The sequence below is a fragment of the Paroedura picta genome, chromosome 4 (genome assembly GCF_049243985.1).
Source record: "Paroedura picta isolate Pp20150507F chromosome 4, Ppicta_v3.0, whole genome shotgun sequence".
Lineage (NCBI taxonomy): Eukaryota > Metazoa > Chordata > Lepidosauria > Squamata > Gekkonidae > Paroedura > Paroedura picta.
The window spans coordinates 1,619,449-1,628,083 of NC_135372.1; the positions used below are offsets into that span (position 1 = coordinate 1,619,449).

The 8,635-nt window shown below is 49.6% G+C and overlaps 1 protein-coding gene across 3 annotated transcripts; it reads left to right on the top strand.

Annotated features, from left to right (window-relative positions):
- The first annotated feature begins 423 nt into the window (after positions 1-423).
- On the top strand, positions 424-5,508 carry CIRBP (cold inducible RNA binding protein). 3 transcript variants are annotated; one of them, XM_077331441.1, is made up of 9 exons: positions 424-598; positions 1,501-1,608; positions 1,762-1,868; positions 2,083-2,221; positions 2,309-2,396; positions 2,513-2,580; positions 3,027-4,449; positions 4,991-5,075; positions 5,365-5,508. In XM_077331441.1, exons 2-7 carry the CDS (start codon positions 1,506-1,508, stop codon positions 3,041-3,043), a joined length of 522 nt encoding a protein of 173 aa, XP_077187556.1. In that variant the 5' UTR covers positions 424-598; positions 1,501-1,505; the 3' UTR covers positions 3,044-4,449; positions 4,991-5,075; positions 5,365-5,508. The 3 variants fall into 3 exon arrangements, with proteins under 3 accessions (XP_077187556.1, XP_077187555.1, XP_077187557.1); XM_077331440.1 differs by having other exon boundaries at positions 3,027-5,075; XM_077331442.1 differs by lacking the exon at positions 3,027-4,449.
- The last annotated feature ends 3,127 nt before the right edge of the window (positions 5,509-8,635 follow it).

The following is an 8,635-nucleotide window of genomic DNA, read 5'->3' on the forward strand; positions in this document are numbered from 1 at the left end:
CCCCATCTTGAGGGGATCTTTCTCCCCCTCCCCTTTCCAAGATGGCGATAGCCCCTCCCCCCACCCACCCTCTTTGTTCGCTGCGGCAAAACCTCGCCGCATTGCCGTCAAGGGCGCGAAAGTAGGGCACCGCGGCCACGCCCATTCCCCGCCCCACGTGAGAGGGAAGGGACTCGGAGGCTGCCGCAGGAGGAGGGGGCGGAGCCATCGAGAACTTCGCCAATCAGCTCCCTCGAGCGAGGGCCAGCGGCTCGTTACCCTGGGCAACGGAATGTGAGGACCCGTATGTCGCCCAATCCCTTCTTTCGTTAGAACGCTGGAAATGGAAGGGGGGGGGGAGGCTAAATCCTCAGTCTTCCTCTCACGCCACCTTCCCCTCATGCATATTAATCGCGCCCTGGCCAATGGAAGGAGCCCATCGGGGTTACTTCATCTGGCAGGAGGCGTTGCCGCGTTCTACAAAGGCAAGAGCGTCCAGAGGGTGGGCGGAGCTTAGGAGGTGGTATATAAGCGGCGGCGCAGCCGAGCCGTTGCGTAGTTCGTGCTGGGACGTTGAGGCAGGTGTATCTGCGCGCGCTTGTCTGCAACCCACGAACCGGTGAGTGGCGGGAGGCGGGAAGGGGCGCGCGGGAAGGCTGGGGGCGGGGTCAGGGAGGACGGAGCGGCCCTTGGAGAGGGGAGGGGTCCAGCGGAAATCACGTGGCATCCGAGCTTGTTCGAGGCCCTTAAATCGTGGCGCCTTCTGCTTTCGTGGTAGAAGCTAGAAAGGCGGGGGGAGGGGGTAGCCGCCGCCGCCACCACTCCGAGATGCCTCTTTAAACAAAATGGCTTCTTGTCGCCTCCTCTTAAAATGGTGGTCGGAGAAGAAGCCGGTTAGCCGGGGCGGGCTTGGCTAGTCCTGCGCATGCGCTCGCCTCGGGCGCCCTCTGCAGGCGAAGGGCGCGAGACGAGGGGGCGCATGCGCGCTGGGGGTCTTTTGGTCGCTGGGAGGGGTCCGGCGGGGCTATGCCTGGAGGCTGATCGGTCTCGCGATGGGGCCGGATCCTGCGCTTGCTGCCTGCGCCTAATGAGGCTGTTTTTGACAGTGGCGCTTTTAAGGGCAGCCAAATCTGTGAAGCACGTTTTAGAGATTTGCTTGAAAAATAGAAGTAAAAAGTATCGTGCTCACAAGTCTTTCCTTTGAAAAAGTATGAAATGAAACCCAAAGGGAAGCACATTTCAAGATGGGCCGGTGTTGCCTTTGTCCACTGCTAAATGGAGTTACTGTTTGAGGCTGTCTTCTGCTTTTTGCCCCTGAAATAGCTGTTAGGCCATTGGTGCAGATTGCAGCAGTCAAGTGCTTTTAAAGTCGAAACCCTTCAGCCTTCAAGATCTGTGGCATCATAATGCAGAAGTCAATTTTGATGGCTTCCGGTTATCCAACAGGGATTTAAAGTATTATGAGTTTTCACAATTTTATATTGTGGGGCCATTTTGTTTAATTTGGTGCTTTGCTTACAGATAAAATGGCTTCAGATGAAGGAAAACTCTTTGTCGGTGGGCTCAGTTTTGATACCAACGAACAATCATTGGAACAGGTCTTCTCCAAATACGGACAGATATCTGAAGGTAAAAAATGGAAACGTTGAATCTAGGTTTCCGAAAGTTCAAAATGGGCAAAAAATATCACTGTGACTCTACATCTCAAGTGGGAGTTCTTGAGAGTGTGCTATTCTTTGTAGGAAGATGCATTAAATTGTCGTTTCTATCTTTCTGTTCCAGTTGTTGTTGTAAAAGACAGAGAAACCCAAAGGTCTAGAGGTTTTGGATTTGTCACTTTTGAGAACATTGATGATGCAAAAGATGCAATGATGGCTATGAATGGGAAGGTAAGATGCTCAGTATTGTAAAGATTTTAACAGAAAACAGGCTTGGACAGTTGAAAGGCCTGTCTTATGAGGATACATCTCCATTTGGGGGCCATGGGACTACTAATAACTATAGGTACAATTCAGAAAGACTTTGGATATGTGTGCATGTTCTAGCTATACTATTCTGGTTATTTCAGCGGCAGTATTTAATGCTGCTGTTGACACTTTTCAGTCTGTCGATGGCCGTCAGATCAGAGTAGATCAAGCCGGCAAGTCATCGGAAAACAGATCCCGTGGCTACAGAGGGGGCTCAGCTGGTGGCAGAGGCTTTTTCCGTGGTGGCAGAGGTCGGGGCCGCGGCTTTTCTAGAGGTAAGTGGGTTTGCTTCAACAAATACTATTTGCTGCTTTGATGGCGAACAAACATTTTACATTTTCCTGGGTTGTGTCCTCTCCCAGGTGCTGGTGGAGACAGAGGCTATGGAGGCAGCAGATTTGAATCCAGAAGTGGAGGATACAGTGGGTCCAGAGACTACTATGGTAGCAGGTAAGCAATTGTGTGTATCGTTTGTTACATTAGAAGTGTTGAAAGAGAATCCATGCAATTGTTTGTACTTAATGCACTTTTTAATTGAAATGGCTTTGTTTTCCATGTGTCCTCAGCCGGAGTCAAGGCAGCTATGGTGAGAGGCCTTCCGGAGGATCCTATAGAGACAGCTACGACAGTTATGGTAAGTCATAGATCACAAGGAGACGAAGGATACGCTATCACGGGATTGGTTGGAGCCTCTTTCTCACCTTGCAGTGGTAACTTGGAATGTATTGTAATGCTCACTTGGAGCATATAGTGCTGGAAAAAATTGCCTGTAAAAGTGCTGCTTACTTTGCAGGCCTCCAGGCATTTATGTTGCCCAAAAGTAAAACACTCATAATGCATGTGTAGCGTTAGCTGGACCCTAAAGGCAATCCAAGTCATTACATATTGCTAGCCTTTCTGAAGCTGGAATTTGTACCAGGAATCTCCACCAAAAGTCCAGAAGCAAGACTTAAAACATGAAAGGGGTGGGGTTAAAAAGACAGCAAGATAGCTTTTAGGAAGCCAGTAGGGGAGAAAAAAAATGCTGGAACTTTTCTGTGGTTCAGTGCCTTTACAATTGTGCCTGCTTCTTGTCCTCAGCTACGCACAACGAGTAAAAAACCTTCCTGACTCAAGATCGTCCTTCCAATGGCTGTATTTATAAAGATTTTTGGAGCTTCGCTGAAAACGTTCTTGTGTAGTCCATCTTTGTATTCTCACTTTTGTAGTAAAACTCAGTTCTGACCTTGTCAAAACACAGCCTGACAGCTTCTAATATGTGATGGTCTGTTGAGACTCAAAAGAAAGCTCTGGGTTTTTTCTCAAGTGTTTTAACTTTTTTTTTAAAGCACTTAAAAGTTTTAGTTCTTTATGAGCCAAGGTGTTGAGTTTTTTTTTTAAAGACTTGGAAGGTTTTGGGGCCCCCGTTTCAGTTCTGACTGAGGAGGGACCTTAATTCTTCAGTAGAAGCTGACCAAGCTGTGATCTCATTTTTTTTGTTTTTAGTACATCGTTTTGTAACATTCCTTTAGTGTAGCAAGCTGGATGTTGCAACCTGGGTATGAATTTAACAGCAACACCACCTTGATATATCTAAAGAGATATTGCTTGTATGTTCAACCTGCATTAAGATTTTTACTTGTATGCCATAAGACTTACCCAGAGATCTGCAAATCTTACTTCACAAGAGGTTCATGGAAAAAACATGTTTGTTTATATTGTCCTTTTTTTACTGGAAGATAGTATGCCTAATTCCATTGATGTTGTAATTTTGAAGTGGTAAAAGGATTTCTTGTACAGTTTTCCTTTGGCTTCACGAAGCCTATTAAAAGTCCATCTGAAACAAAATCTGCTCTTGAAATCTTACATCTTGCTGCACAACACAACTCTGGATGATCATTAAAAAGTGTACAGTAATAGTTAAGGACAAGCAGCATAGAGTAACTTGTTACGGGAAGTTAGACCAGCATCCGTGACACCCAGTAGACTAGCCTTAGTGAAACTCCTAATGCCAGTTGTAATAGTTTCTTAAGACGTAGTTAGAAACTGGTCACCTTTTGGTGGGTAGAAACAAGTCTAGAGGTAGTACATGCCCCCTGCCCTTAATGGGACTAGGTAATTTTGGCTGGAATTAATCCAACCTTTGAACTAACTTTGGAGATGTCACGGCTGTCTTTGGTAATGTGCTCCTAACTGTTTAGATTACAGAGCTTGAGGTAGCAGCATGATCAAGAGCCAGCTGACGGTTTGTTAATCTGAAAGCCAGCCAGATTTCAGTTTAGCATTTGAAACAGTCTCTCTGGGTCAGCTGCTGCTAGTGTGACCGTGTTCCAAGGCAGATCACTGTGACCTAATTTAGCTAGCTTTGTCGTTGCCTTCTAAGTTCTAAGAATTCTCTGCTAGCGTATGGAAAACTGCAGTGCCTTGGCGAAAAAGAAGTGTTGTGCCTCCAACAGAGAGAACCTCTGAGACCGAAAGCTGCTCTCTTGGCTAGTTCATATTGGGGATAGACCTGTAATTCGAGGTAACTCTTTTGCTCATGTCCGCATCCCTCCTCCTGTCGAGAGCTCATTTTTTTTGAAGTCTGAATGTTGACCCATGTGAAGTAGATGACCTCTGCCAATTTTGGTCAGCTAAGAAGGCCTTGTAAACTTTTTTCCTGTTATTAGAGTCTTTGGCTTGTGGCACAAATTTGACGGGTCAGAAGGGGGTGTGTACAGCCATCTTAAGATCGGGAGTGAATATCCCCCCTCCCTTGTGATTATGCTTCTCTGAAGTCATATTAACCGGAATGTCCTTGGCCATTAACTTGACCCTTAGGCCCACATTGTTCACCAGCAACCGTAGTGTGGGTTCAGGTGCCATTGGCCCACTTGTGGGGTGCTCCTTCATTCTTGGAATGGCTAGCCCACGCAGGGCTTCTGAGCTGCACTTGGGTTCCATAGATGGCTTGTGAAAAAGGCCTTGGTAGAAAACTGGTGCTTCTGTGTATGGGAGGGGGAAGTAGAAAGTGCAACTTTTCCGGCATGGGCATGGCTTCTTGTAACCTCTGTTTGTCTTGGCAGGTTGAAGAGGAAATGGAAAAGCACTGATCTTGAGCATGAGGACCAGCCTTTGGGGCCAAAAGGGGACCTTCAGCTTTACAAGCAGGTACTCGGCTTCTCAGGAGGACCATTTGTGAAGCAGTATTGGGAGCACTGAATCAAGATACAGTGATGTTGGCCCGGGTGATCTCCGTCAATCTCTCTCCGTAGGGGGACAGCCCGGTATGCTGCCTGGCCTTACAGGCGGTAGTTGTGTCTGAAAATGGACAACTCGCATTCTCACAGTTTTGGTTATCATAGCTATCCTGAAGCTTCTAGTGAGAGAGCTGAATTTTAATGATAGTTTGTCTTTGAACCCACCTCTGTCCGTTTTAACTCTTGCTTCTTTTATTTAGCCCTGAGCTGCTGGCAAGAAGACCAAGGAAGGGAAAATGGATGGCCGCAACAGCAACGGCAGAAAGTCCAGAGGATCCTGTGTTTTGCAGGCACCGGCCAAGTGGAGAAGTGCCAAGTTAATAAATAAACATGGGGCTAAAGCATAGTTGACTTTCCTTTCCTAAACACTTGGTGGTGCAGTGAGACATACTTGAGATTCACCTAATGCAGGAGACGACAGACGTGACCATTAGGAAGCCAACAATCTAGGGTGGGTAATGAATGTAGGAGCAAATGGTGGGAGGCAACTGGTGAAGACCCCCTTCAGGAAGAAAGAGTCCCAGCTCAGAACCATCGCAAGGTGCTCAAGTCTTCTCAGCCAGAGATCCTTAAGGATTCAGTGCTATTTGGGGAACTTGTTTTCTAGAGCAGGTAGCTTACCGGTTCTGCTCTTGATGGGCCCCTTCCCCTCACCTTCTGTGGTGCCACTGATGACTGTTGTTGGGCAGATCTCCTTGGTGTGCCCAGGGCGCTTCAGTGGTGCTGGCCTTCATCTGCAGAGGCTCTAATAGGGCTCACTTTGTGCTCAAAACCAACCTAGAGCACTTGAAACGTCTATGCAGGAGACCTAGCCATGCCACCTGAAATCCTCCTGCCCCATTGGTTATGCACTGCCCTTTCAGCAGAGTTGACTTGGGAGCCTCCTGTGTGTGTTCTAGACTTGAGGATGCTGGAAGTCTAAGTTAACTCCTTAGATGTAGTTTGGGAAGTAGACCAGAGCCTGGATTAATTTAACAGTAAATACAAAGTCCCTGCTGGCCCATTACTGCCTACAGTGCACTGGACAAGCACCCTGGAAAGGTGGTCTGCTGAGAATGAGCAGCCAGAGTGGCTGGTGAGTTGGGCCCCCCCCCCCCCCCAGCCTTGCCTTCTCTGCACTTGGGACTTGTTGAGAGACCTACAAAATATGTTCTCTGAACACTAGCAGGCAAACTGAAATTAAAAGTTCAAGTCTTCAGTGGGGCTGAGGTCTTAACTAGAAGAGGAGCAGTAAAATGACCATATATTGGTCCAATTTTTCTTCCGTTTTGGCAAGGTCGGTCTTTCTGTCCTGGTGGACTAGGGGTGGAAATTGGCTCAGGTGTGTAACCGTGTTGGTGTGAAGCAATAGAACTAGAAGCAAACTAAGTCTTAAAGCTGCTGCTGCTGCTGGACACAAACCTCATACAGTCGAAAGAGGAAACGCACCTTTGGGTGAGGGGCTCTGTCTGGCAAAAGTTCACTTTCAAAAACGACACTTGCCTCCCTAAGCTTAGAGGCAGCTGATCATCTAATTTCCCCCCCAGAGTGTGAATGTCTTCCCACAGCTGCCATGGGGGTGCAACCATCTTGGACTGCATTTACAGTCCTGGAGTAGAATCCAGGAACACGTGGAGGAAGAGCAGAATTTGTGGCAGGGACTCTTAAATTCAAAGCCTGCTGCAAATTTCGTTTCTCGTGGCTTCTGGTATCAGAAAGTGCTGCCTTGATCTAGGATCAGTTTTGTGGCTAAAACTCACCTACAAACCCTGGAAAACTAATTAGGCTTCACCTGTAATCCTAGCTGGAAGGGGACCTCCAGGGTCTTCTCGTCCAACCCCCTGCAGAATGTAGGACATTCACAGCTACCTGCCCACCGCAGTGACCCTAATTTTATCCCCAAACATGTCCTAAATGTATTTGGCTGCCCATGAAAAATTGGGTGTGGGAAGTGTCTGCCCCCTTCCTCCCAGCAGAGGGCACTTGGTGGCCACAGACTGGGCCTGCTGCATTTTGGGCTGGGAGGGCAGGAGTCCACATCTGGTCTGCTCCTGCCTGTAAAGGCCAGCCTCTTGTGGGCCTACAAGCTCCTTTGAGGCGCAAGGTTTTGTGTGCACACCCCCCCCCCTCCTTCAGATGCGATGCAGATACAGACCGCCCTGCTTTAGAGCAACCGAGCTCTGCCCACCTAAACCACGGCGCAGGGACATGCTCACGGAAAACTGCTTCAGATGAAACACAGCCGCCCACCAGAATCTCTCTTGGCGTTCGGATTTCCTGCAAGGACAGGGAGGGGGGGGGGGGGTTTCAGAGGTGGCCGAAAGCAGCATGTTCAGTGTTGCTCTGGGCTTTCCACAGTCTGGATGAAGATTGCCCAAATCTTGCTGAGGCATTAATGGGGGTGTTGAGGCAGGAAAGAGATTTGGGATTCACTCGGGGGGGGGGGTGCCTAGGGTTGTGCACTTCAGCTGCCAAAGTGGCCATCCCAGCCCAAAGCCAGTGCTGCCGTGCAGTGAGCTGCAACTTTCCATCATGGTTGTCTGGGAAGACTGCAGGGGTAGTCAAACTGAGGCCCTCCAAAGGCCCTGCCATGCTGGGCTCATGGGAATTGTAGTCATGGACACTTGGAGGGCTGCAGTTTGACTACCCCTGGGGAAGAGGATCAAAAGATACAACGATCTCTGCATCTTTGTGGAACCTCCAGGTGCTGAGACAGTCTATCCCTGAGCACGAGCTGCAGTGAAGTCCTGGGGACTGGATAAGGCTCTGGTTTGTCCTAGCTGGTGTGTGGCCACTGGAATGGTCTTGGAGACTTTCTGCCAAGGCAGCTTGCTTGTCAGCTGGGTCGCATGCACACAGCCTCACAGGGCCGTGAGGGTAAAACACAAATGGCGAAAGCCACTTTGGGGCCTCCATCAGAGAGAAGAGAATGCTTCTGTTCTAGCCCTCTTTATGGAAGGAATTTCAAAGCAGCTTACAATAGCCTTTCCTCTCCCCGGAACAGGGGGGTGGGGCTGAGAGAGCTCTGATAGAACTGGGACTGGCCCAAGGTCACCTGTCTGGCTGCAGGCGGCAGAGGAGTGGAGAGCCAACCCTGGTTTGCCAGATGAGGATCTGTTGCTGGTAAGCAAGGAGGCTGCTGGCTGCTTGTTTCCAGTTGGAAGCTGAAGGGACGCTCCACCTGCAGCCCTCCTGGGCCTTTGCCTCTCCGTTTCCCATTCAAAACACTCCCCCGCCCGCCCGCCCTGTTTACGGGGAGAGGCAGCTCTGCCCTTTGTTCCGCGGAGCTGCCGAGGCTCCTTTTGATGGCCCGCTTTAGACCCTCGCAGTGCAGCCCGGCCCAGCCCTCCCCAAGCCAAGGCCCGGAACCCCAGAGGCCAGGTCTTGCGGCCGGAAGGCGGCGTGTGCAGTCCGAGCGCCGAAATGTCCAGCTGGGACCTGGCTCGGCCCCCCCCCCCCCGTGCCCCGTGCCCCGTGCCTGGACTGGCCTGA

Coding starts and splice junctions, on each gene's coding strand:
- CIRBP (XM_077331440.1), top strand. CDS start 1,506: ATGGCTTCAGATGAAGGAAAACTCTTTGTCGGTGGGCTCAGTTTTGAT. Junction 1,609..1,761: donor ATACGGACAGATATCTGAAG/GTAAAAAATGGA, acceptor TTTCTGTTCCAG/TTGTTGTTGTAAAAGACAGA. Junction 1,869..2,082: donor TGATGGCTATGAATGGGAAG/GTAAGATGCTCA, acceptor GACACTTTTCAG/TCTGTCGATGGCCGTCAGAT.